This window comes from Meriones unguiculatus, chromosome 2, assembly GCF_030254825.1.
Source record: "Meriones unguiculatus strain TT.TT164.6M chromosome 2, Bangor_MerUng_6.1, whole genome shotgun sequence".
Lineage (NCBI taxonomy): Eukaryota > Metazoa > Chordata > Mammalia > Rodentia > Muridae > Meriones > Meriones unguiculatus.
Window position 1 is genome coordinate 135,994,410 of NC_083350.1, and position 27,506 is coordinate 136,021,915.

Consider the following 27,506-nt stretch of genomic DNA (forward strand, 5'->3'; position numbering starts at 1 on the left):
AATTACACGCTAGGCAATGGTTTGAGGTACAGGGAAGTCTATTATGGGAAAGGTGAACCTGAGACAGTGGGAGAGCTTAGATGAGAGAAGAGAATACAGAGTGGTGAGGGAGACAGACAGAGAGGCAGAGGGACAGGCAGAGGGAAGAGGAGGAGAGAGAGAGGAAGAGAGAGATGGCGGGGTACCAGGTGGTTTATATCCTGAGCTACTGGTGCAGATGATGACATAGGATGCAGGTGGTGATAAGATATCCTATCTTATCACCTTATCAAGGGCCTATCCTAAAGGCCCTTGTTGAATTGCCTGCACAGCAATGTAACAGTGGCTCTGCTCCCCACTCACACTCAAGTGGGAGAGTGCCATTGTGATAGCATGTGATGTCTGTGACTCTCTACCATGAGGATTTAGAAGACTGACTCTTATTTGCATGTGTTCTTGTTTGGGGTTGGTAAGCATGCACGTGCAGGTAGAGGCCAGAGAGTGACATCAAATGTCTTTCTAAATTATGACCCACATTAGTTTTTGAGACAGGTTTTCTCACTGAATCCATAATCTATTCAACCCTGTATATGTTGTTTTTATTTTTTCAGATGAGGGGATGAGATGAGAGCCTTACCCAAGCTTTACTAATTCATGGCTTGAGCTGAGCACAGATAGTTTCTATCTAACTATTCCTTGGCCTAGGCCTGGAAGCTTCTAGCCTCCATACAATCCAATCTTCTGCAAGTCCAGACCTGAAAGGCTTCAGCTTCCAGCCTCCATTGCTAATGTAGAATGTTTCAGCCCCTGGGACTCACTGCTGAATAAACTCACCCTTTCCAGTTCTTTCTGCCCTCTGGCTGGCTGGTTCAACTCAGCTGCTTTAGTTCAAACTCCTCTCCAAGCTGACTGATTCAAGCTGGCTTCTCTTGCCTTCTGCGTGAAGTGCTCTGCCTGGAAAAACTGATTCTGATCTCCACAAACTGAGCTGCAGTGACTGCACTGACTTCGCAAACTAACCAGAACTGCACACACTCAGCTGAACTCAACTGCATTCAACTGAACTGCACCAAACTTGATTCCACTCTCTCTCTCCCTGCACTGCTCTGAAGTAGCCTCTCCTTCCTGTTTGTCCTTATGAGAGTTGGGCATATCCTATCTCTGACTCATTCTGTCAGATCTTTCTCTGATTAGTCTACCCCTCAATTACTCTTCACTGTTTGAGATTAAAGGTGTGTACTAAGGGCATTTCTGTATTCCAGTCAGAGGGATTAAAAGTATGTGGTGTATCTGCATTCCAGCCAGGTCACACTGACCTAGATGGTCTTTTAATGTGAGAGAGCCAGAGCAGAGCAGCCATGTTGCTTGGTTAAAATTTCGGTACACAACAAGACAGCTGGCCTGCAAGCCCAAGGGTCTGCCTCTCTCTGCCTCCCCAGCACTGAGATTGTAGGCATATGCTCCTACATTTTCTTTGACGTGGATGCATAGGTTTGAACTCTGGTCCCCCTGCTCGAATGATAAACACTTTGCCCACTGAGCTGTCTCCCCAGCCCTCATTTGTAACCTCTTGAAGATCCAATTTCATAATCTGCAAGGTTAGTGGAAAGACACACCTTATCCCCATGTGTGTCGAGGAAAAAGAAGAGAATCTTAATAAAGCATGCGACATCAGGTGTCTGTCCTCATAAGACCCCAATAGTCCAAGAAAGATTAATACATGCTCAGTACGTCTTTATACTGGGTTTGAGTTCTGTGAATTAGTCCTTGGAAGAATGAGAATATATTCAACTATGTAGCACGTATGTTAACTAGACTGCCCATAAACGACCGCAGTTTTCACATACTGTGATCTGGAGAAGGAGACTCCATGGAGAGGCTCTGGGCAGCTACTGCGTGGGAAACATAGAAAGGACTACAGGGATGGCAGCGCATGATCCATGTTCAAGTTTCCAAAGCTTTAGGCATCAGAACCCAGCATGATGGGGCACTCATAATCGCGGCAAGCAAGTACTGGAACTGAGGCTGGAGGACCGTGAGCTCCAGAATGCTGCAGACCGTGTGGGAGACACCGCCTAAATAAAGAAATAAGTGATTTCTCAGCAAACATTTAGCTGAGCATGAGCAAAGGGGCTCGGGACGGTTATACAAATACACCTAGGATGTACCAGCCTATCATTATTTTTAATTTTTAATTTATTATTTATCACAATGTATTCACTTTGTATCCCAGCGGTGGCTCCCTCCCTCCACCTCCCAATCCCACCCTCCCTCCCTCTTCTCTTGCCATGCCCCTCCCCTAGTCCACTGATGGGGAGGTCCTCCTTCCCTTCCATTTGACGCTAGCTTATCAGGTCTCATCAGGACCAGCTTCTCTGTCTCCCTCTGTGGCCTGGCAAGATTGCACCCTCCCCCAGGGAGGAAGATGATCAGAGAGCCAGCCACTGAGTTCAAGTCAGAGACAGTCCCTGTTCCCCTTAACTAGGGAACCCACTTGGAGACTGAGTCTATGGGCTACATCTCTGCAGGGGTTTCAGGTTCTCTCCATGCATGGTCCTTGGTTGAGGCATCATTGTCTTCAGGAGCCCCAGGGCCCAGTTTTTTGTTTGTTTGGTTGCTTGGTTGGTTGGTTTGGGTTTTTTGTTGTTGTTTTGTTGTTGTTTTGTTTTGGGCACTGTTGGTCTCCTTTTGGAGCTCCTGTCCCCTCCAACTCTTATTATTTTTTAAAGAAACATTACCAATAAAGAGAGAAAGCTGAAGTCAACCCGTTTGATTCCATAGTAAAAACCTATCTTTAACAGAATCGTAATTCCAAGATATTAGAGATTGGTACCGTTCCTCTTTCCAGCAGGATTCAGCAGTGAACTTACCCAGCCTTGCTGTTCCCCCATCACGAACTGAGAAGCCTTTCTTCAGTCGAGCAAAGGCTTGCTGCTCAAAGTAAAGGTGAATCGGGGCAAATCTGGCCTTCAGCGCTCAAGGATGACCTTCATTCCCCTGAAAAGCAGCACAGAACCAACCAGTCCCAAACAGAGCCAGAGCGGTGGACCTGCTCTCCGTGGTGGGGCGGCTGTGGGCATGCGTCCTCGCCGCCACTTCCAGGCTGCCTTCATTGGCTAGTTAGGTCCTTCCACCTTCTTGTTCCTAAGTGGAGGTTACATTCTCAATCATAAAGACAACGCACACACAGCACTTAAAGCGCTGCCAGGAAGGAAGTCGTCTCAGCCAGCAGCAGCCCCGCCAGCCGCGAAGGAACTGTGCGTGTTCTAGAGCCGCGCTCGCCGCACTTAGATTACCCCAGAGTCTAACCACTACAGGCAGCATCACTACCACGTCAGGTTGTTTCTCATGTAACTGTGGTTCAAGTTAGCACATAAAGTAATGTGTTTCGTCATGGTGGCTTTCTGCATACCTTCTTTCTGCTACTGGTTTTTATTTTACTTATCCTTCCCCACATCCTCTCTCCCATCCTCCCCTCTGCTCCCTCACCCACATTTGTACCTTGTTCTAACCTGTTTTCCTCTCTCACTATACCGTCTGCTTTCTAGACCCCTTCTTCCTCACTAGAAGACAACGTTCTGAGGTTGCACGTCCGTTTTCCCAAGTGATGTTCCCAAGTGTTAATCGTCTTTTTTTTTTTTTTTTTTTTTTTTTTCATTTCTTCTTTTGAGAATAGTCTGTTCCGGGAACTGGGGGCTGGAGGTTAGTGTTTAATTTTCGCAGGTCCTCATGTCCGGCATATAAATCCTGTCTGATGTTGATTGACTCAGGAAGAAAGCTCCCTCATTCTGTGGGCTGTCTCGTCACGTCACTCTGGCCATCGTTTGCCTTGCTTTGTAGGAATCTTTTAATTTCATGTCATCAGATATGTGGGTTTGAGATTTAGGTCCAATGTTAGCAGAGTTCTCTACAGAAAGTCCTTTTCTTGTACCTATTCTTGTATTTATGGTTGTGAACCTAGCCTTTAATGGCTGAACCATCTCTCCAGCACTTTTGTGCCTAGTCTTGAAGTGTTTTTTCCTGTTTTCTTCTTGCAGTCAAAGAGTTTCAGAGTTTGGGTTGGGGGGTGTCTGTTTGTTTGTTTTGTTTTGTTTTGTTTTTCTGAGACGGGGTCTCCATGTAACCCTGGCTGTGCTGGAACTCACTATGTAGAGCAGGCTGGCTTTGAACTCAGAGACCTGCCAGCCTCTGCCCCCCAGGTGTTGGGATTATAAGCGTGCATTACCTCTGCCCAGTGAGTTTCAAGTCTTATACTCTGAGGCATTTTGAACCTTGTTTTATATAACATGAAAGATGATAAATCAAGTTCTGCTCTTGTACATGTAGATAGCCAGTTTTCCCAGCACTGTTTATTTTAATTCTCCCTCAGTTATTTTTTATCTCCTTTGATATAACATTATTTCTTTAGTCATCAGTGAGGATACAAAATCACACACAGAGAGAAAAATAATCCCTCACATTAGTTGATCCTGGATATCTATTATTATGAATGGGGAAAGATGACTGTATAATCTGCTCACAGCTTATTACTGTGCTTGGGTGTATTTATGTCACTAAGGAAAACACAAGTAAGAGAATATAATTTCATATATTAGCCAACTTGTACTTTTGATGCACATAATTTTACTTTGCACCTTTAATGCTTACACTTATCATTTTCCAAATACGATATCTGAACTGAAGGAGGGAGTTGAAGATGATGAAGGTGCAGCCAAACCGCCTACTCTTTTCTCTGCTGTTTTTCAGATACCCAAGGACTTCATGTATTGCCTCAGACCGCCGACTGGTCCTGTTTCCCTCCCCAACAATATCTGTTGACACTTGGGTTCAAAAACAAGGATGACGGGAAATTCTTGGAAAAAGTGTCAAGTAGGAAGCTGCCCACCTTCACAGGTGATTGGAACCTGACTGTACTACTCCCTTTCAAAATGGGGCCAACGCTGGGATCCTGTCACAACACCCAGCTTGTAGAAGGGCCTAGGTATCCAAAAATGCTTGGTTATAAGTTACTTCTAATCTTTCTAATTTTCTTTGTTGGCTGGTTACAAATACATCGAATTGTGATTACACTTACACTATCATGGAGTGCTTCCTAACTCATCCCTAGCATTCCACCGCCAAAACTATCACTATTGCTTGTCATAGCCATCAAGAACACAGGCTTTCTCGTCTAGGAAAAGGGTTAACAGTTAAAGCACTTTCCCTACAAGCCTGAGAACCAAAGTTCCAGTTCCCAGCATCCCACAGAAATGCTTGGTAATTGTAGTCATGAAAGAGATGGGACCACCTGAGCAAGTTGGCTAACTAATGTGCACATACACACATACAAAAGCAAACAAAAACCAGTCACATACACACAACACATACACACACACACATGCACACTTGTACACAAAAAGACACGTGCTCTGGAAAAAGAGAAAACAAAGAATATAGTCTTTTATCATTAATTAGCAAATATAAAAGAGATCAGCATCAGTAGCACATGAAATTGAAATACAGGAATGACAACTCCAGGTCACCTGGACTAGCTGCTGGTGCTCTGACTTCTGTTCTAGTCTCTCTCACATAATTGGATAAGAGCATAAATCTCCCGAAGAGCATATCGTTTGATGGTGTTAAATAATTCTGGTTCCAATTTTCAAGAAAATGCTTACATGGAGCTAAAATCTCAAACTTCCAGGCTAGCTTCACAACCAGATTGAACTGATTCCTTGTCCTGGAAGCACATAATTAAGAATTGTGTTTTGTCGGAGGCAGTACCCTCTGGGATTCCTCTCCGCCTCAAGCCACCTTCAAAGTCATTGGCATTGGCACACTTGAACATTACCTGAGTGAAGCAAGACAAGAATCACACATGTTTATGACAACGTCTTCTCACAATTCAAGACAAGCATATTCTGCTGAGCTACACAAATTGTCACAGGTTGCCTCCTAGATCTCTCAACCAAGAAAATGAATACATGTCAGTTTCTAAAGGGTTATGGCTCCTCTGCTTCTGTCCTCGTAGATCTTTTATTGCTACACATACAGGCTAGGGATGGGACTAGTGTCCATACTAAAGATTTCGTATCTGTTAATATTGAGATATCTGTTTATAGCTCACTAAAAAAAGCATTCTGAAATAGAATTCTGAAAAAAAATATATAAAAATTTATTGTTACAATTTCTAGACCATAAAACTCCCTTCTCTCTGCTGACCAGAGAAGATACCGTGAGACACATGGAGATGGTGGGGAAGCGAATCCTGCCCATCCTGGACTTCATCCGAAGCACACAATTGAATGTGGGTATATCATGAGTCTTTTTCCTTTGTCCCATGTGTGAACATCAGAGATTTCCAGGAGTGTGAAACGCTGAAGGAGCAAACATTGCAGTCAGTGTTTTTGTTTGGTTTGGTCTGGTCTGGTCTGTTTTGGTTTGGTTTGCACAGAAAATCACATTCAAACAAATGTTAGCTAATGATTCCATTCCTTTTCCATTCCCACCCATGTCCCAAAGCTACACTGGGGTCCTGAGAGTTTGTCAAACAAATGTCTCCTTGGAAAGCTTCCCTTCCCCGTGCCTTCCTACCACCTAATTCGAAGCCGCCGTGAATTTTTCATTTCCAATCAATAACAGAGTGTTAGCAAGCACAGTGCTTTCCTGACTTCATTTACTGAGCCACTGCACAACACTGCCTCATCGTCTTACGCAGGAACTCAGAGCTCTGCTATCTCACACCTGCACACCCAATCGCCAGCTGGAGGCCACCCTGCACACTACTGCTCAACTGTGTATGGCCCTCAGATAAGTGATGTAATCTCTTTTCACAATCCAGGGAGAGGGTGCTCCTCCCTCTGTCCTATGCCCTAATATGCCCTAAATGTGACCCGAATTCCTTGATGCTCTTTTACAAACCTTACTGTACCAAAAATACATAGATAACTTCTCAACAATATAGTATAAAGACTGTGGAGTTCTTCTCTGTTAATATTTTTCAAAAATACTTCAGTTGGAATTTTAAAGAATCTTCTTCTTGTGGCTTTCGTATTGCACTTGATTGCATGTTCATAGGAGGAGAACCAAGGGGGTCGTCATGAGCAGCTACTTAACATCTGTTCAGCAATTACCTGCTCAGTAACATCAGCCAGCATTTTAGGAAAGCTATAAGATGTCTAATCTGACTGCATGATTTGTAATTGTATATGTTACAACTTTTTTTTAAAGTATTGTGTTAACTGACTTTCCTGCGGCACACCCCCTTCTCGCCACAACTGTGTTCCGCTCACTTACCTCCTCTATTTCTACTGAGGAGGAATCCATCTTGGTTCTACTTGGTTCAGGCTGTTGTGCTAAAGTGCCATGGACCCAGCAGGTTCAACAGTAGTTTTCTACAACCCTGTAGTAACTGTCCAAAATCAAGGTGGCAGCCTAGCGTGGTTCCTGTAAGGGTGTTCCTCTTGATTCTCATAAAACTGCATTTTCACTGTTTCCCAACAGAGTTCAGAGATAGAAAAACAGAACAGGAGCTCAGGCATCTATTCTTACAAGGTCACTCATCCTCCCCACCCCCAAGACAGCCTGTTCTACTTTGCTCTCTGTTGCTGGGATTAACACCATAACCAAAAGCAACTTGGGGAGGAAAGGGCTTATACTTTCAGTTAACAGTCAGTCACTGAGGGAAGTCAGGAAAAGAAGTGAAGTCAGGTGGGAATGAAACAAAGCTGCCTATTGGCTTGTTCAGTGGTGCTCTCCCTCCCTCCCTCCCTCCCTCCCTCCCTCTCTCTCTCTCTCTCTCTCTCTCTCTCTCTCTCTCTCTCTCTCGCTTGATCACAAGCTCTCTCTCCTTTCTGATACAGTCCCAGGAATACCACTCCTGATACGGCACAGCCAACAATGTCCTCACATCAGTTAACGGTTACAATTCCTCACAGATAAGGACACAGGCCAATCTGAACTAGACAACCCCTCAACTGAGACTCTTTTCCTCCTGGATGGCTCTTGGCTGTGCCAAGTTGTCAATTAAAACTGATCAGGACAAGGCCCCTCTCTCATAACCACATCTTGCCCTAATTACCTCGCGCACAGGCCTTGTCTCCAAACACAGTCTCAGTGAAACTTGAGGTTAAACATGCGAGCTAGGAAGTGACACATTCAGTCTACAGTAGTCTCATTGGGTGGCACTACAACTTTTGAGTCTTATTCTGCAGTTTACCTTTTATCATAATCCCTTACACACACACAAACACAATCTTCCCATCTTCACTAACATCCACACACATCATCACTGTCATCATCAAGGTCATTAAAGCAATAAAGTCTTCACTACAGAGAATCATCACATGAGCATAAGTTGATCTCTGCTGTGTTTGACTACACTGGTAGCCTGGGAACTAGGTGCCATGGAAGACAGATGTCTGTGCTCTAAACCTTGTTACTTGGTTAGAAACTGATGACATGATTTGCGGCAGGTTGGGCCTCCCGAAGTGTTCGGCACTTTTTCTCAGGGTCCATACCACTTTCTGTCTCCCCTCCCCAAGTATATCCCGATTACAGAAAATGGATATAAAAGTGCCTTTATGGATCTAAAAGTGACACCTCCTAACCATAATTGCAGAGAGTTTTGGTATCCAATCAATGGGATCCTCTGCTGTGGAATCAGTCTCAGAATAATCCAGAAGTCTTGTCCTCTCTGTCCATCTCATCTAGTCACAAGCAATGTCAACTTCCCTGTGCTTGCTTCTGTTGGAAATAACACTTTAGCAAGGTTATCTCAATGGGAGTAGAGCGAGGGAGTCTAAAGGTTCTCTGAGACAATAGGTACTGGCTTTCCGGTCTCATGTTTACCCCACCACAGAGTCTTAATAAAGCAGGACTGAGGAAAGCTGGCTACAAAGGTAATTTAATGAAGCAAATAACAAGTTGGCGACTAAAAAGTATTTCCTCCTGCCACCATTCACAAGCAGTCAGTGTGTGCTGAAATTCTTCATGAATGTGTTTTTATCCACTAGATATCAAATGTCATGCATCTGAATCAGTATACACTGCTCCGTCCATGTGTTCACCCTGGTTTGTGACACTGCTAAAAGCAGGCATTTGCCCCAGGTGGGTAAGCACTTCAGTAAGCACTCAGGTTCATGGAGACACGAATTACTCATGCTGGTTTGGCTCTTGCTTGTCAACAGGGCAATTTCACGGCTCTTTCTTTTTCCTTGTACATCCCATGCACTTTAAGTTTTCTTCTAAAATGAGGAATAGAGTCCCATAAGTCTTAAATCCTTTTCTTTCAATTGCTGACTTGCTCAGCTTCCCACACACAGGCAGGACTTGTGTCCTCTCAAGGCACAGAGCAGATCTGCTGCCCACAGGACCGTTGTTTGGTCTCAGGCCTGCAGCCTCAGCAGACCCTGACCATGAGTTATATTAGCTCAAAACACGTCTCAGTGTGAAGAACCCGGCCTCCAAGGCACAGCTACTCTAAGAGAGGGGCCAACACTTAGGGCAGCATATCTGTCCCGAAGAACCTTAAATTTGTCAGTTACTCTTAACACAGTGACTTGGACAAGACTTTGCCTCTCCACTAAGGCCAAGCGCTATCTATTCGGGGCATCCATCTTTACATCGAATCCTAACAGCTAAGAAGGATACCTTTTATCATATATGCTCGAAGATCTTCTTAAACTCACTTTGACAATGTTCCTTAATGTAAGTGGCTCTGGAGTATGAAAATAATATACATTATAGCTTTAACATTCATTACAATTCAGCAGGCCCAAAAAGACAACATTAATCTCTGGCATAATACTATGACCAGAACCAGTTATATAATTTTAAGCATTATCACACTTACATTGTCACATAAATGATGATAAATGTGTAAATGTTTAAATAATACTTAGACAATGCCAAGGATTCTCATGATATTTTCCCTAAACATGTACAATATTAACCTACCTCATAAGTAGAAGGTATATATACATCCAGCATCTTTAATTAGGAAAAAGGTAACATTACAGTGCACTAAATTATGTCAATATAATAACATTGAATGATAATATCATTGCAAAAATTTTAACTGATTAATTTTAAATTTTCCTTCAGTAAAATAGAAGGTACAGGTTTTGTTCTCCACAAAATAAATATATAAAAATAAGATAGCAATATACCTTCAACAGAAGCATATTAACTATAATGTAAGCAGAACAACAATTCTAAAGCTTTTTCCTAAATCCCTGCACCTGTCATAATCAAGAAACGTTCTTAACCCAAACATTTTTGCAGTGAGACAGAGAAGCCTGTTTATAAAACAGGTGCTGAATGCTGTGGAGCCTTGACACAGAAATGCCCATGTGACACTCTGCATGTGTGACTCTCCACATGTGTGATGCTCTGCGTGTGCATCTCTCTCACATCATCTCAGTGAAGACTCACCATCGCTTTTGTTTAACCAAGAGGACACCGTTCATGACGTGGAGTAATAGCACACATTCACACAGCTACAGGGTTAGAAGTTTGGACATGAAAGAACTAGAATAAATGATCCCACCATTCTTTCATTTAGACATAATACATCCTTTTTAAATAACAACACAGGAATTCATTCCACTCTTGGAATCAATTGTTGTTTAACTTTTGAGATCCTTTTTAATTGATAGTAATCTTTAATGCTACTAAACTAACAAATGTTAATTTTTATTGTCCAATCCTACTTATCTAAAGCACATAGCAAACATACAAATGTCAATTCTCTCCACATGTCAGTGTCCATTCATCATGGTTTGGAAAACGCAGAGAATAGATTCCTTTTAAACTGCAAGCCAGCAGGCATTTCTTTACAGTTAGCTTTAGAAAAATTCACTCAAAATAGTAATTAACAATAATCTTCTTTACTAGTAACTCACAAGGAAGCACCTTCAAAACTGCATTTTGTTAAAGTTTCTGTACTAAATTGTAGAAAAACTGAACTACACAACTATTGAAAAGTTAAATTTCCTTTATTTCTTATTCCTAGTACACTACCAAAACTTACAGGGCAATAATATACCCAACACGGTGAAAAGAAAAAGCTACAGCTGATAAAAAAAAAAAAAAAAAAAAAACTCAGGAATGCACATCTAGTTGATACTGCATTGCGTGAATCGATAGCTGTGCTTTTTTTTCGCACACTGTGGCGATGATGGTCCTGAACAAGAAACCTTCCTGTTTAGGCTGAGTAACTTTCCTGACTGTGGATCATCATTCCTTCTGTGGCTGATTTTTACAGTTCCTCTAACACATTTGGGCCGACTGTCTCCCAGCAACCTGCAGCTTTTCTGACAACCCCTTGCTCTCCTGCTAAGAACGGTAGCCCTTTCCTGATGTTTTTAAAACCTTCTGCTACTGTACCTACCACTTCCACCACCAGATCAATAGCCACCATCTTAGGGACTGCCAGAGTCCTCCACTAACACTGGCCTGCTTCGTGGGTCCTTATTTGATCACCATAGTAGACTATGATTTTCAAAGTCATTATAGTCCCCGCTACCACCATAGTTACTTCCACCAAAATATGCTTCTTCGTTGTAACAATTGTGTTTTCCTCCTCCACCATGCTGGTTTTCGTATCTTGGTCCACCACCATCATAGCCTCTGCTTACACTATCACCAGGACCAGCACCATAGCTGCCACCATCACCTCATGTCCATTATACCCACCATCACCACCTCCGAAACTACCTCTGCTGCTACCACATCCACCACCTCCTCTTCTACCAAGTTTCCACCATGACCAAAATCACCCCCAGCACCTCCAAAGTTTCCTCCATGAGCCATAGAGTTGCCAGATCCACCTGCACGACCTCTCTGTGATCCAGCAGACTGCATCTCTTGCTTAGAAATGGCCTTTTTCACCTCACAATTATGCCCACTAATAGTGTGGCATTTCTGGACAACAGTTTTACCAACTGTGTCATGATCATCGAAAGTTACAAAAGCAAATCCTTTCTTTTTTCCCACTCTGCCTGTTTCCATCTTGCCATGCTTTTCTCAGTAGTCTCTGAGCTTGCATTCCTCTGTATCTTCTTTAACACCACCAACAAAAATTTTCTTCACCATCAAATGGGCATGAGGCTTTACAGAATCCTCTCTAGACTTGGCTCTCTTTGGTTCCACCACATACCCATCCGCCTTGTGTGGCCAGGCACACATTGCAGCATCCACCTTTTCAACACCAGAGTAGGTCACAAAACCAGAACCCCTGGAACATTTCGTTTGGATCCCTCATTACCACACCATCTGGAAGTGTGTGCTGGCCTGTGTCCTTCACACAGGACATCTGGACCAGCTACATCAGAGTCTTTGGGCAGAGTTTTACTAAACAGGCTTCCACCAATGGAAGCCCCATTTCTTAAAAATGTTCCTTTATGCAATCACAGAGTGTCAAAGCTCAGACCACCAACAAACAACTTCCTCAACTGTTCCGGCTCCTTCAGATCATGGCACAGATACCCGGAATTAGCAGTAAAATTCTTGGAATGAGCACCAAAATACACATAAAAAATTAGATCAGAAAACTAACTGTGAAACACTCCAAGGCAACATGAAATTTAACCTCTTGCACGAGGTGGTAGTCAACAAAGACAGTTGTCTTCTCTGGGCTGAAGGTAATTTCTTGTTTCGGACAGTGACGTCCTTTCCACTACAACGAAGGCTTAGATTACCTGTGTCCATGGACGATTTTTCTAGGCACACAACGAGTGGGTAAACAAGGATGATTCTGATAATTTACAAGCCATAAACTAAAATACTCTAGCGTGTCCCTGGTGGCTTCTAATCCTGTCCAGTGTCAGACCCTCACCTCCAGCATTCTTACCGTGAGGTTTTGGTGTTGCTGCTGCTGTTGTTTCTTTTATTTTCTTTTTCCTTTTTGATTCCTCCTTCTCATGATTTTAGTGCTAATGTCTTCACTATCCCTGGATGTTGCTCTGCTCTTCCAGTCATTGACCTCACTGACTGTTGTCAGGCTTGGACCTTTATGCTGTGCTCCCTGGCTAAATGCTCTTCAGAATTCAAACCATAAACTCTCTTGCGTACATGAAGCTTTCTTCACGGCATGACTTACCGAAACTGACCTAACTAACCATGTTTTAATACCTCGTTAATTTTACTTTTTATTTCTTTCGGACAGAGCCTTTAAAATATTTCACATATACACATTTGAAGTGAACAATAGTACATGCTTCCTACCCACTCTCCGTTTGCAATGTTTCTATATGTTATGCCGAATGGAAATACACTCCAAACATTGGACTCTGCCTTTCGTAGCATTATACAGCACACTTATTTACTCAGCATTTATCGATAATTGCTACTAAATCCAGGCGATTCTCTGCCAGAAGCCTTCATTGGAACTTGCTATTTGCCTAACCTTCATTGCACCCAGGTGAGGTTTTAGCTTCAATCTTGGCCACTTTATTACCCTCTCTCGAGAAGCTAAGGGGCCATTTGATCGCTCCTAAGGTCTCACAGAGAGCGCCAAATCCCTTTGCTAGCACTAATTCCTTCGCTTTCCACTATTTCCTTGATTTTTCTTAAAGCAGACACATTAAAACACCCCTGCTGACATCAGATATTGATGACCATCTCTCTCCACTCAGTCTTTCAAAAGCCCTCGTCCTGCATACACACAGCATTGATCTATAGCTTCCTGGTGGCCAGAATTGCATTTGGTTGTGGGGAAGGGTCTGGTGAGCAACTATTAGCAGACACGTAGGTGCCTTCCCTGGGACCTCATTCATATGGAGCACTTCCTGTTTTGTTATGCATCCAGCAATCAGGCTAACAAAGCACTGATGCCTCCAACTATTTTTGTTTTCCTGATGTTTTGGAAAATTACACTAATAGATTATGTTCCCGAGCAAGCTGCAGTCGATTCTGCTCTCTGAAGCTGAGTCACTACAGAAGTTCGCTACAACTAGCTCCATTGTTTCCTTTAAGAAGGACAAAGAAAGCAATTGTTCTTCAGAAAGAAAACTGTTTCTCCTTCAACTTGCTTTTTCTCTGCTTGACAAAATGGCATTGTTCAGGGACATGCTGCAAACAGCTAGCTGTTTCTCTGGTTCAGGAAAGGATCTCAAACCCACCATTTGAAATCATCACTCCTAGAAACTCACAGATTTTCTTATAAATAACTAACCAGAAACAATAAATAAAAATGGAAGACGTCACTTGGACAATACAAGCAGCTCTCAGGGAGAAATAAAGCCAAAAGAAGTCAGGCCTGCCTAACCTTCCTTAATTTCCCAGGTTCTGAGGAAATGCCAGCTTCTTGGGCCTGCTGTCAGTCACAATGCTGACGTGACATTTCAGAGCATCGCCTTCCAATTTCAAGTTGAAGTTCAGATGATCTCTCAGTCAGGCTCATTTCTAACTGTTTTTTTTTTTTCTTTAGAGGAAAAATTCTTTTTAGGAAGAGAACGTGGGTCTCACACCATTTGATACAAATTCCCACACTAAGACAGTCCCCACCAGATACTGAGCTGAAGGAAGTGGTGTCATCTACAGTCCTGCTGGCTGTGTCCTGTCCGGATGTTCCGGCAGGCGCCTATATAATCCTTATTTCTAGGACTACGCAGCAAATCGAGGGATTCACCGAGAGAAGTGACTCACTATGAACTGCCTGCTTAGTACACATGCCCAAAGACTCTGATGTAGCTGGTCCAGAAGTCCTGTGTGAAGGACACTGGCTGCCCCCAGCCTTGATCCTCTGAGCTCTCATTGCCAGACACCCGCAGAATCCAACAAACACTCAAGGTTTTGAAATTTGACCATGCTCTGCCTCCCCCACACCCCATCTCACATGCCCCCCACCACCGGGTATAGCTTTCTTAAAGAGAAACCTGGGGATCTTATTATAAGCTCCATCTCTGCGTTACAATCTGTACTTGATTTTGTGGAGGAGATGATGACGTCTCCGCTGAGCTGGGCAGTAGCAAATACACAGGAGGGCCACCCTGTCCCCAACTGCCTCATCTTCCTGTATACTCATAAGGGAAAGAACTCTACAACTGCACAGTCTGTCTCGGGACAGATCGTGTAGGCTGTTGCAGTAACCCGAGGAGCTAGAGAGAACGCTGTAAGAACAGGGTGAGCATAAAAGCCACCGGAGGGGGAACTACGGATGAGGGCAGAGCTGGTGGTGCAGCTTTCATAAAAAAAATTGTCTTTGACATAAAAAGATAAACTCTTTAGTTGGTATGATGCTTTGATAATGTAAATAAAGTCACCCTTAGGAGATCGCAGGCCTGTGAGGACAAGCAGGAGAAATTTCAATCCTGATTTTTCACAGTGGCCTGCATCCCTAATGAAGGGCAACTGGAGAAGCCATCTCAACAGCCCTGCTAAGAGCTGCCTTTCATATATATCCGCCTTCTTGAGAAAATGTGGATAGCATTTCTAAACCAATGGAAGAAAACATGAGCTTGTTCTGGATCCTGTTGCTTTGAAAAGATGTAGATGCCTCAGATCTGATGGTACATGCCTTTAATCCTAGCAGAGATAGATGGAGCTCTGTGAATTCAAGGTCAGCCTCGTCAACGTAGAGAGTTCAGGCCATCCAGAGCTACATGATGATACTCAGTATAGCTAGATGGTAGATACATCCTAGATAGATAGATAGATAGATAGATAGATAGATAGATAGATAGATGAGTATTTTGCCCCGCCGTGATTGACTTCAGTCCTAGAGGTCTGTTTCTATGCTCTCATTCTGAGACACCCCTTTTTCACTGTGAGACCAGGGGAACTTCCATGCGTGCTCAGGTGTGATGGAGAAGCTGCACTACGCCAGCCTCCTCAGCCGGCTGCAGAGAGTGAAGGAGCAGGCCCAGGTGATCAATCAAGCAATGGCAGAGCTGGCAACCGTCCCTTATCTCCAGGACATCAGTCAACAGGAGGCAGAATTGGTAAGTATTTGTTTCCCTTTGTTTAAGCTTTCACAGGCCCTGAGCCAACAGAAGACTGATGGGGGCTGAGAAGGCTTGCGGTAATAAATGTAGTCTGAAGGGAGACGCCAGCCCTCATCCAGCATTCAAATGAGGACGCTGGAAGATGGGAGCGGTCTGGATCTATTTGACTACTTTCCCTTTTCTTGCCTTCTTTTTTCTTTCTTTCTTTCCTTCTTTCTTCTCTCTCTCTTTTTTTTTGCGTATATAGCAAGAACCTTGTAATGTGTAAAAACATAGGAAAGGGCTAAAATTCATATTACGTGTACAGCTTTTCATTTAAATTAAAATGAAAGTGGGGGGTGTAGGCCAGAGGACAACCTTAGCTGTCTTGTCTTTGCTCGGGCACCTACCACCGTTTGTTTGTTAAACAGGATTTCTCATGCTCTAGAGCTTACTAAGTAGGGTAGGCTTGCCTAGCCATGGACCACAGGGATCTGCCTGTCTCCGCTTTCCCAGCTCGGAGGCGACAAGCAATGATCACCACGCTGAGCAGTTTCCTTTCTTTGACTTGGTTTTTAAGGATCAAGTTCAGGTCCCCAGGACAAAGCACTTTACCAACTGAGCCATCTCTCCTACCTCAATGAAGTTCTAATCGTGTCCTCTGAAACCCCACGGTCATCTCGGGTCCTCTTCCATGAAAAAAAAAAAAAAAGGCAGAGGGAAAAACATAGACCCGTAGAGAAACCCCACCCTACAAAATGGCCTTTAGTGTGTCACTGCCAGCATTAGTATATACAGTGGAAGCAGCAGCGCACACACAGTGATACACTCAAGAAAAGTTTGAGAGAAACGTGTGTGTGTATGTGTGTGTGTGTGTGTGTGTGTGTGTGTGTGTATGCTTTAACTAAACATGTTCGGAAAGCCAGCTATTTTGTTCTTATACCGACCCAGTCAAAAATTATTTAAAGAAATAGCTTAGAAACAATCTTCAAACAGAGGTGTGTATCATAATCATAATTAATATTAGAAATCATACCACCTCATTTGAAAAGTAATTATTGAACAGAGTGCTGCCCATTCAAGGAGAGGTCTGGAGAGCCTAATGTGTCGTAGGGAAGGGCTCTTTACTTTGAAGCTTTAATTGAGATTAGCTAAAACTAATTATAGACTTGAATTGAATTCACAGCACAAGAATGAGGACAGCCCAAAATGATTACCTGTAATCTTCAGCTAACTAAAGGAGCCCTCCCTCTTCGGGCTTTTACAGATGTAATGAAGAAATGAGCTTCTAGTATTTGTAATATTGATCTAGACTTTTTTAAAGTGTATTAAATAAATACTGATGTTCAGTGTAAGCATATGAAACACTCCGCCTAGCCCAGTAATAATGCCATGCATACTAAAGATGAATCCCGTAAAACAAGCCAGTTTTTCAAGGAATGTGTAAGTCAAACCTGGTGATAATACTGTCTGACCCATTATGGAGGTCTGCAGAACACCCTTGAAAAGGCTGTGTGCTCATCCTGCCTTTCGGGAGGCATTCAACATTGTGGTAAGTGTGAGGCTTTCAAAGGGCATATTACAACCAATTTTAGATGATTAATGCTTCTCTAAGATAAGAGAAGCAAAGAAAATATTTAACTGGGGAAGGAAAATGTTGGTCCTGTCTTCCTGAAAAGCACATTCAAGACTTAAATGAAAAAATAAAGAGGAATTTTCTGCTTTCCGTCTCCTGAGCCACACACCTGTGAGGATTCCCTACCCCAGAAATGCTTAGTTTTCAAAATATGCACCAAAAAAACCCTCAAAACCAACATCGTTAACATATCTTTCCAGTACACAACTTTTTTCAGTAGCTTATACTTTCTAAAATGGGACTTCGTGGAATATTTTCATACTTTATATACCCCAAAAATTTAGAAAGATAGATAAATGACTAAATAGTAAGTAGACATAGACAGACAGATGGGTAGATGATAGGTAGACATGTAGACAAATATGTAAAACCCCACCTTTTGAACAATCTGTATCTTCCATTACTTTACGCAGTAAGTTTTAATTTCCAGCTTCCACATATCTGTCAACCTTAAAAAGTAAATCTCAACTTGACCTTGTAGGGCATTGTGAAAACAGTAGTTACTCAACAGAGGCCTCTTGAGTGGCTCTGCTCTCTGCCTTCCTGATCAAGCTCTTTGGCACTAGAGAGATTATCTAAAGGTTAAACTTTCAGAACCCCACGTTCTAACTTGGCTCACACATCCCGCAATAGGGTCTCAGTATCCGGCTCAGTGGAACTTTAAACGCAGAATCCTCCTGCCTCAACCTCTCCACTGCTATGATTGTGCTTTAACTTTTTTGTTCATTTCTTCTGAGACAAACTCTCACGTAGTAGAGAAACTCACCACTACTTGAGGTTAGTCTCGAGCTCCTGATCCTCCCGCTTCCTCCTATCAAGTTCTGGGATAGCAGGCAGGCACCACCACTCCTAGCCTATCATATTATTTTCAATTGGAATGTAACAAATGTTGTTTTTTTTTTTGTAGGTAAAATGTGCTGTTTAAAAGGGACATTAAAAAAAAAACAAAAGAAGAAAAAAATAGTTATTTCAAAATTTTAACAATAATAAAAGTTTAAATGAACGAGATTGTTTTAAGAGGCAATAGAACAGCACAGTTTGAGTACTGTCCTCTGGAGAGCTGTTTCGTGATGCCAAGAATTATGATACATTAGCCTCAGGAGAAAATACTAAAACACATTCATGTACTACATGCCATTTCCTGAGAGAATTAACTGCTGCCGTCACTCTCTACAGCCCAAATCTGCTTTTAGCAAAACACCAACACTTACTAAATTAAAGCCTATATGTTTCCTACAAATTTTGAGGAACAATCTTCCCATTGTTTCAGTATTTTATGTGTGCAGCAATACTCACTAGCGACTGGAGGAGAGTCGAGGTGGCAGTGTTCATTGTGGAAAATATGAGTAATAAAATCATCAGCATACAAATGATTTTTTAATTAGGTTTTAATCTGTGTATTTAGAGAAGTTATTTCTGTGTGAATTCCATGCTGATAATTTTTATCTTGGTATCACAGCTGCAGTCACTAATGGCAGACGCCATGGACACCCTTGAAGGAAGAAAGAGTGATAAAGAACGTGTGTGGAATACAATCCAAAAGGTAAAACTCTGAGCTGAAGGAAAAATATATCTTATCCTCACAGAAAATGTCCACAGTGGGTCAAATCTGTTTAGAAGATAAAAAAGAAATGAAAGAAGTCCCTGGGGTTGTTTTCTTGGTCTGCTTTCTCTGTGAACTGAATGCAGCGGAAAGAGCTAGAAACACCCAAAACCTTGGACGGGCTTGTTTAATCTGTTCTCATGCACTTTCGGTAGAGTACCGTGATTTCTGAGCATAATGGCTACTTGGTGGTACTCAGTGTAACATTTACAAAGAAGGACCTGACCCCAGGTACTCAGGTGACTTGTGTGACAGTTAAGACTGTCTGAAAATGTAAGGGTTGGTAATGCTACCCAGTTCATCTCTGGGTAATATATTTGTCATTGGCTTAGCCCCCATTCAGTGTCCTCCCATCCCTTTGTGGGATCCTGAAATCAGGAAACATAAAAGGAACAAAATAAAGAAGGTACTGATCTGAAAGGCAACACCTAGCCAGAAAGGTCTCAGGTGAACCTGTATCTGAAATCAACTTAAAACTATATAAAGCCTTGCTGAAGAGATGCTGCTCTTCCAGAAGTCCTGAGTTCAATTCCCAGCAACCACATAGTGGCTCACAATCATCTATAATGAGATCTGGTGCCCTCTTCTAGTGTGCAGGTGTACATGCAGACAGAACATTGTATAATTTTAAAAACTAAGTTTTGTATACTTGGAGAACAACATCAGCAGAGTTTGGAGTTACTTGAGTGTCCTTTATAACAGAAAGGGTATTGTATATCGGGGATACCCTGGTGAAAAGAAACAGCATGGCTATATGAAAGGCTATGAACAAGCTGCTTTCATCACCTGTGGAAACAGATGAGAACATCCTGGCACAGAGGATCAGAAAACCATGTCTGTGAATGTGGTGTTGTTGTGGCATTTAAATATCAATGCTCATTAACCGAGTAAAAGGGAGACTGGAAGGTGGGAAGATACCTTAATTGGTAAAGCACTTGAGCATGTGGACATGAGTTTAATTCATGGGTCCCACATTTAAAAAATAAATAAAAAAACAAAGCCATTTGTTATGGTGAACACTTGTCATCCCAAGGCAGGGGAGGTGGAGAGAGGAAAATCCCTGGGACTCAGTGGCCAGCCAATCTAGCTGGCTTAGTGAGCCTCACCCAGAGAAAAACCCTGTCTCCAAAAACGGGTGGATGGCACCTGAAAAATGGCACCCAAGTTTGTCCTCTGGCCTCCATATGCCTGTACACACAGACACACACGCACACACACACACAGGGAAACTTATGCAAACAGAGTGAAAAACATGTTCCAAGAACACAAAGAAATCATTGTGTATATTAGTTAACTTTTCTAATGCTATGATGAAACACCACGACCAAGGAAACGTAGAAGAGAAAGTATTTAATTGGGGATTGCTTACGGTTTCAGAGTGCCAGTCCACGACCATCAGAACAGGAAGTGTGGTGGCAGGCAGGCAGGCATGGTGCTGATCTGAAGGTGACCAGAGAGTTTATGAGCCTGTCCTGGGCTTTTGAAACCACGGAGTGAAACCCCAGTGACACACCTCTTCCAACAAGGCCACACCTCCTAATTGTTCCCAAACAGTTCCACTAACCGGGGACCAAGCACTCAAGCACATGAACCTATACAGGATCATTCTCACTCAAACCACCTCCGCACCTTACAGAAAAAAAATTATTTAGGCTTATGCTTGCAGATGGACAAGAATCCATCACCACCAGGGAAAGAAACATGGTGGCAAACAGGCAAGCATGAGCCAGAGCAGCGACTGAGAGTTCACATCTTGATTCTCAAACAAAGAGCAGAGAGAGCACACTCCAAATGGCACCAGCCTTTTGAAACCTCAAAGTCTGCCCTCAGCATGATGGCTAGTCTCGGCTGTCAACTTGACCACATCTGGAATTGACTATAACCCAACTGTAACACCTCACTTATGATGGATTTCTGCTTAATGTAAATGGGAAGATCTACTATTAGTTCAGAGCTTCGAGGTAGGAAGACACAACTTTAATACAGATCTTTAATTCAGAGCTAATCTGGGCGATGCCTTCTACTAGAAGCCTATATAAGAATATGGAAAAAGAAAAGTTTTGCACTTTGCCTGCTTGCTCTCACCTTGCTAGCAAGTCCATTCCTTTACTAGCGTACGAGCCTACTTTTCTGTGATTCTGGCATATACCAAGATCGGATGAAACATACAGACTTGTGGACTGAGAAAATACTGGATTTTGATCTTTCCAGTCATAGCCACCCATTGTTGAATTAGCTGGACCACAGACTGTAAACCATTCTAATAAATCCCTTTATATATATATATATATATGTGTGTGTGTGTGTGTGTGTGTGTGTGTTATGTACATATGTATGTGTGTATGTATATATACAACATATGGAGAGAGATACGTTCATTCCATAAATTCTGTTACTCTGGAGAACCTGGATTAATACATTCCAGTGGCACACCTCCTCCCCCAAAGATATATCTCCTAATCCTTCCCAAAAAATTTCACCAAGTATTCAAATATGTGAGCTTATGAGGTTCATTCTTATTCAAACCACACACCATGCATATATGCAGGCAAAACACTTACACATAAAGAAAAATAAAGAATGGTATCAAGATATTTGCTTGAGCAATGAGGCAGGGGTTATAGAGAGGCCTTCTGGTGCCATTTACCAAAAAATAAATAATAATAATAATAAAGATGCAGGGATGAGATGGCTTTTGGCTAAGAATATTAACAGCTTTAGATTGAAGCCAGGAGGGAAAAAGCTTCACTAGATAGCTGAATGAGAATTTAATGTAGGAGATAATTGCAGTTGCTGCCCAGACCAACAGCATTTCAATTCCAGGGAGCTACATGCTGGAAAGAGAGATCTGACTCCTATAAGTCATCCTCTGACCTCCTCACATATGTTACGGCACATGTGTGTGTACAGGGGGCATGGTGGGAGAGAGAAAAGGGGGTAACTATGTGATTGTTTTTAAATGTGAAACTATGGAGTTGATGAATAAGAAGATGAAAAGGAGAAACAGAAAAATAAAGAAAATCAGTACCATTCTATCAAGCTGAGGATCCAAGAGAAGAGATTGGAGTGACTAACTCTTGGGAAATTTGGATCCAAACCTGTCGAGCCCAAATTCAGTCATCTGAATTTGGAAGGTGCTGCCCTGCCACTGCTGGGTCTCTGAGGTCAAAGAAGCATTCCAGAAGGGCTGGGCCACAGACCTTTAAGGATAATACACTCACCCACTGGTAGAGTGGAGTGATGAGTTCGGTGGTCTTGGAGGAATTCTGTAGCTTCGGGAGAAACTAGATTCAGAGGCAATGTGTGCTTCTGTACGGGAGATGGCTCTTCTGCAGAGATGCTCGTGGAAGACCAGAATAACCTGAAGGCAGAGACTGGCAGCTAGCAAATCAGAAGTGGGGATTGTAGAGAGCCAGCCCTAGTGTCAGCTGACCATAGGAAAGTGGGTGCAGAGTAGAGAGAAAACAGGATCATAAGAGAGTATATTGAACCTGGGTGCTGTCAAGATGAACAAGGGGAAACATGGAGCCTAAAGTTCTGGATAAATAATGAATGAAGGTGTCGAGGAATGAGAATGAGAGAAGACTGGCTAGAAATGCAAGTCATTTGAGTGACCTGGCACTACTAAGGAAGCATGTGTGAAAAGAGAACTGCGAAGGGCACACTTCAAACTATGGGAGAGAAACCTACGAAGGAGAGGAAGGGCTTGCTGAAAGAACTAGGGCTGGAGGGTAAGGAAATTCAGCAGCGAAGAGTCAGCAACATTTATCGTTTCCAGTGACTATACAAAATAACTGTTTAGAACAGGGATCAGCAAACTACAAGCTGCAGGTCACATTCAACACACCACTTATTCCTGTTAGTAAAGTTTATTGCTTGCAGCCGTGCCTTTCATTTACATGCGGCCTGGGTCAACTTGGCCCCTGCGATCACTCACCAAGTCAAAACTATTTACTATCTAGCTGTATGGAGAAAAATGTTGCTGTACTCCAGTTCACAACAGTGCACATCCCAGAAACACTTGCATCCATTGAGCAAATATCTACAAATCCCAAGTATTCAGAGAGCCGTCACCCAGTGAGTAAATCCTAGGGTCAGGCCAAAAAGATGGAAGAGAGATTAATATCTCTCTGCATCTTTGGAAAATGTTTATTGCAGTTGGCTATAAGGTACTATTCACAGTGCCTGTGCTCATGGGCACACTTAGCTGTGGCTTCTTTCTTTGTCTTTCCTTCAGTTATCTGAGCTGCGTAACAAACCCCTAAGTGCTGTGGTTTTAAAAAAAAAAATCCTTATTGTCTCTCAGCGCTATACACTGATCAGACTCTACCAGGCAGTCCTCAGAATTTCTCCCACCTGCTTCAATCTTACGGCTTGCATGCATGGGTCTGGCATCCACGAACGGGCCTCGTGTGGCAGACCACTGACACTGGTCAGCAGAGATGGTTGGCTGTATGTAGGTCTCCTTTGTGAAACAGGCTTTAAAACAGGGTCTCCCTGGGTTCCAAGAGAACAATTCCAGAGAAGGGGAGTGAAAGCATCCGGTCTTTAAGAGTTGCCTTCTTTCTTCATCCACATCTGCCACACCATGCCGATAGAAGCAGTCACAGGCCAGCCCAGACAGAAATGGATGGGAGAATAGATTCTGCCACCAAGGAGATGGTGGTGATCATCTCCCAGACAAGGCACAACAGCAGAGGGGATCTGTATCCCGCCCTGGAAAACATACCTTCAAGCAAGCAGGGGTAGGCAGACAGTCAAGTCAAGGCCTCCCAAACTTACTCCACACCACACACTCAACCAGTGTCTTTCTAGTGGGTGTCTAGAAAGACTCACTGATGAGCAGCCAGTCTGCCCAAATTAAAAGCCATGGTAATTATCATGGCTTTCTAAATAGAAGCTCCTGAGAGATCTTTAGGAAGATGTAAATGGGAAAGAACAGGGTGCCAAATTTTTCCCAAGGGCTTTTAATTTGGTTAATGCAACTCTACAAAGGATGATGGTATCACTCTCAGACAATTCCAGTAGCAAGTAAGTAATTTCCTTTTACTGCCACGGAGTTAATTTGTGTGTGCAGGGGAAAAAAAATAATTAAAAAAAAACCTAATTGTACAAGCTACACTGTGTTCTGAGCTCACTAGAAGTTGATATCAGCATCACCACCTCTGAGATCTGTTATCTGTAATAGAAACAGCTGTTGTACCTAATGAAAACACTTGAAATTTTCATCTGAAGCAGCAGAATTATAGCAGAAGCTGCTCGTTCTACATAGTTAAAAGGTCTGTCAGAATCCCTATTACCTCACAGTTTCCTGGGCTCCACGTTGTTATAGGTCTATTAAAAAAAAAAAAAAAAAAAAAAAACTCATCACACTGCAATCCGATTCACGAACACGAGCACTGACCTCCTGTCTGTGTTTTTGTCTTCGCTGAAGTCCCCCAGAAACAACGGTGCTTTGCCCTGACTCACTAGGATTAAAGCACATTCTTCGCAGAGTTCTAGAATGCTGGTGGTGGCTGGAGTTTGACTCGGTGGAATAGTTCCTTGGGGTAATTAACTCGAGATTAAGATATGTTCATGTTGGTTTAGTGATTGCGGATACAAAACTGGGCAAGTCACGTTTAATAAAATAGCAACAAGCATTTTCTTGGATAAGAAAGTCCCATCCGCAGTGTGGCTAAGAGTATCAACTTTGATAGTTTGATTCTGTAACAACAGTGCCTGAGGAAGCACTCTGTTTTGAGCATCTGTAAGGTCTCCCTCACACCCTCCTCATTCATGTGAGCAGCAAAATATTTACTTGGCTTCCCTTCTGTGTTCGATGTTGTCCTAGACATTCAAGACTCATTCATTTAAAAAAAAAATTCAGGGTTCTCCTACCATCTGCAGCCAATTGAAGTAGGTAACAAACCACCTGAAAACAAATGTTCTAGGGCAAGACGGGCAGGGAGGAAGCATGGCAGGAAAAGGAAACATACCAAATGTAAAAGAAAATCTTCAGATCCTGGGTAGAACTCATTTTTCGTAGAAGAAACAGCAAGTGTAAGACACTCAGGCAGGGTGTGCCCTACAAGGACAGCACGGTAACTACAGTATAATGAGTGAGAGTCCTGAGATATGATGTCCAAGACGATAGAGTGTTTTATCAAAACAAATACAATCGAAAGCTGTTAGGGTAAGAAGGTTGGAGAGGCAAAGGAGAGAAAGGTATCTTAGTTACTTTTCTACTCCATGATGAGTGCCATGAGCAAAGAAACTTATAAAAGAAAGGGTTATCGGGGTGCTTACTGTCCATGACCTTCATGGTAGAGAGAATGGCTGCAAGCAGGCATGATGCCGGAGCAGCAGCTGAGGGCTTATATCTTTAAGCCACTAGTAAGAGGCAGAGAGAGGCAGAGGGGGCTAACTGGACATGACATGGGCCTTTAAAACCTGAAAAAAAAAAGTGTGCCCCCCCCCATGACATGCCTCCCACAAGGCCATACCTCCTGATCCTTCTCAAACAGTTCCACCAAAGGGGGACCAAACCTTAGATAAATGAGCTTGTTGGGGCCACTCTCTTTCAAACCACCATGCAAGGAAAGTTATTACAGTGATCCAGGAGAGAAAAACGGGAGCTCAAGCCTTAAGCCTAGGCAAGGGCAATTGTGAGCTTTCCTCCTCTACTCAGAAAGGCAAAGGCACTTAAATAAAGACCAGTGCTGCAAAAGAAACAGAACACCCTGTGTTTGTTACCTTTTTTTTTTTTTTTTTTTTTTTTTGTAGTTGTGATTGGAACGATTTAAAGGAAGGGGATTTATTTGGGCTCACAGTTGGAGGGTACCATGAATCCTGTCAGGGAAGGCAGGAACCTAGCCTGAGGAACTTAGTCACCTTATGTCCACAGTCGGAAAGAAGAGAGATGAACGCGGTGTCCCACCTGAGTCCTCTCTCAGTCCAAAACCAGTTCCACAGAGTGGAGCCACCCATATTCACAATGATTGTTCTCAATTGAACCCCCCAGAAGTACCGCCCTAGACAGACTCAGGGGTGTGTCTCCTCCACAGCTACAAATCCATCAAGTTGAAAATGAAGACCAATCATCGCACACGCTGAACTCGCAATCTGGCGACCAACTAAATCTGTCACAAGTTAGGGCAAGATGCCATTTCTTCCTCTGGACCTCAGTTTCCTTACCAATAACATAAGCATATTGGGCTGGAAGAGTCTGAACCCTTCCCCACCTCTGAATAAATAGATTCTTGAAAGGCAAAGCACCAAAACCAAAGAATAAAAGTATTTACTGAGTTCTTATTATGGAACATTCAGGCTGTTTATATATACCAACTCACTAATTTCCAGCAGGTAAAAAGTATAATTCATTAAACAGAGAAATCTAATACATTGCCCAAAGTCATATAGCCAGTAAGGAATACAGGCTATGGCTTGAGCTGGCTTTGGATCCTGAAATCTCCATGATGGAAGCCCAGAATATATGATACCCAAAGAGGTCCAAGTGACTGTAGGCATTCTGCAATATGTCCACATTCAGCACGTGCTGGCATTCACGTGGGAGGCCAAGCATAGAGTCAGGGTAGTCCCCAACCAAAGAGTAATTTGGCGAAACACTAGTCTAATTATCCTCAGTTCTCAAATTCTCTCAGTCTAACCTAAAGAAGCCACTGCGGAGTTTTTGGTTTAGTCTAACATTGTAAGTAATCGACTTTTGGGCTGGGAGATGGTCCAGTGGGTGAGCTGCTTTCCATTCAAACGTGAAAATCTGAGTTCAAATCCCCAGAAGCCATGTATAGAAAGGCACTGTAGCACATACCTATAATCCCTGGGATCCTGGATACTCTTGGGCCTAACAAGCACAATATCGAAAACCAAACAAAACAAAAAGCAAAAAGCAAAAAACAGATATTGTGGAAGTCAAGGACCAACACTCCAAGTTGACCTCTGACCTCTGACCTCTGACCTCTACACAGGCCTGTATCTACACATACAGACAAGCATACATTTACATACATGCAGTTTACACACACTAACTAAATAAGTTAACTAGCTAATTAGTTGACTGTCTTGTATAGGATCCTCCACCTCTGGTGTGTACTTTTCCATCCCGAGACACTGAACAGCAATTGAGTACCACCTCCTGAAGCCCAATGTATGCACCTCCATTCCTCTTTTAGGTCCTGCAGTTTTTGATACTTACCACTAAACCCTTACGTCCACTGAAGTTGGATGAGGGTTTTTCTTTTTTTTCTTTTTCTTTTTTTTTTTTTTTTTGAGATTTTATTCTTAATTGTGGATACAGACGTATCTCTGTGTGGGTCTGTGCACATGAATAATCATCCTCTTCCTCAGGAGCTAGAATTACAGGCAGATTGGGTCACCTGATCAG

At 42.8% G+C, this 27,506-nt stretch overlaps 1 protein-coding gene and 1 pseudogene across 1 annotated transcript in view; one reads left to right on the top strand and one right to left on the bottom strand.

Moving 5' to 3' along the window:
- Spata16 (spermatogenesis associated 16) overlaps positions 1 to 27,506 on the top strand; it is a 275,743-nt gene that overhangs the window by 225,604 nt on the left and 22,633 nt on the right. The window contains exons 6-9 of the mRNA XM_060376930.1: positions 4,726 to 4,872; positions 6,153 to 6,265; positions 15,738 to 15,902; positions 18,980 to 19,063. Coding sequence (XP_060232913.1) covers positions 4,726 to 4,872; positions 6,153 to 6,265; positions 15,738 to 15,902; positions 18,980 to 19,063 — 509 coding nt within the window. The remainder of the gene's footprint in view (positions 1 to 4,725; positions 4,873 to 6,152; positions 6,266 to 15,737; positions 15,903 to 18,979; positions 19,064 to 27,506) is intronic.
- Positions 11,325 to 12,805, bottom strand: LOC110558662 (heterogeneous nuclear ribonucleoprotein A3-like; annotated as a pseudogene).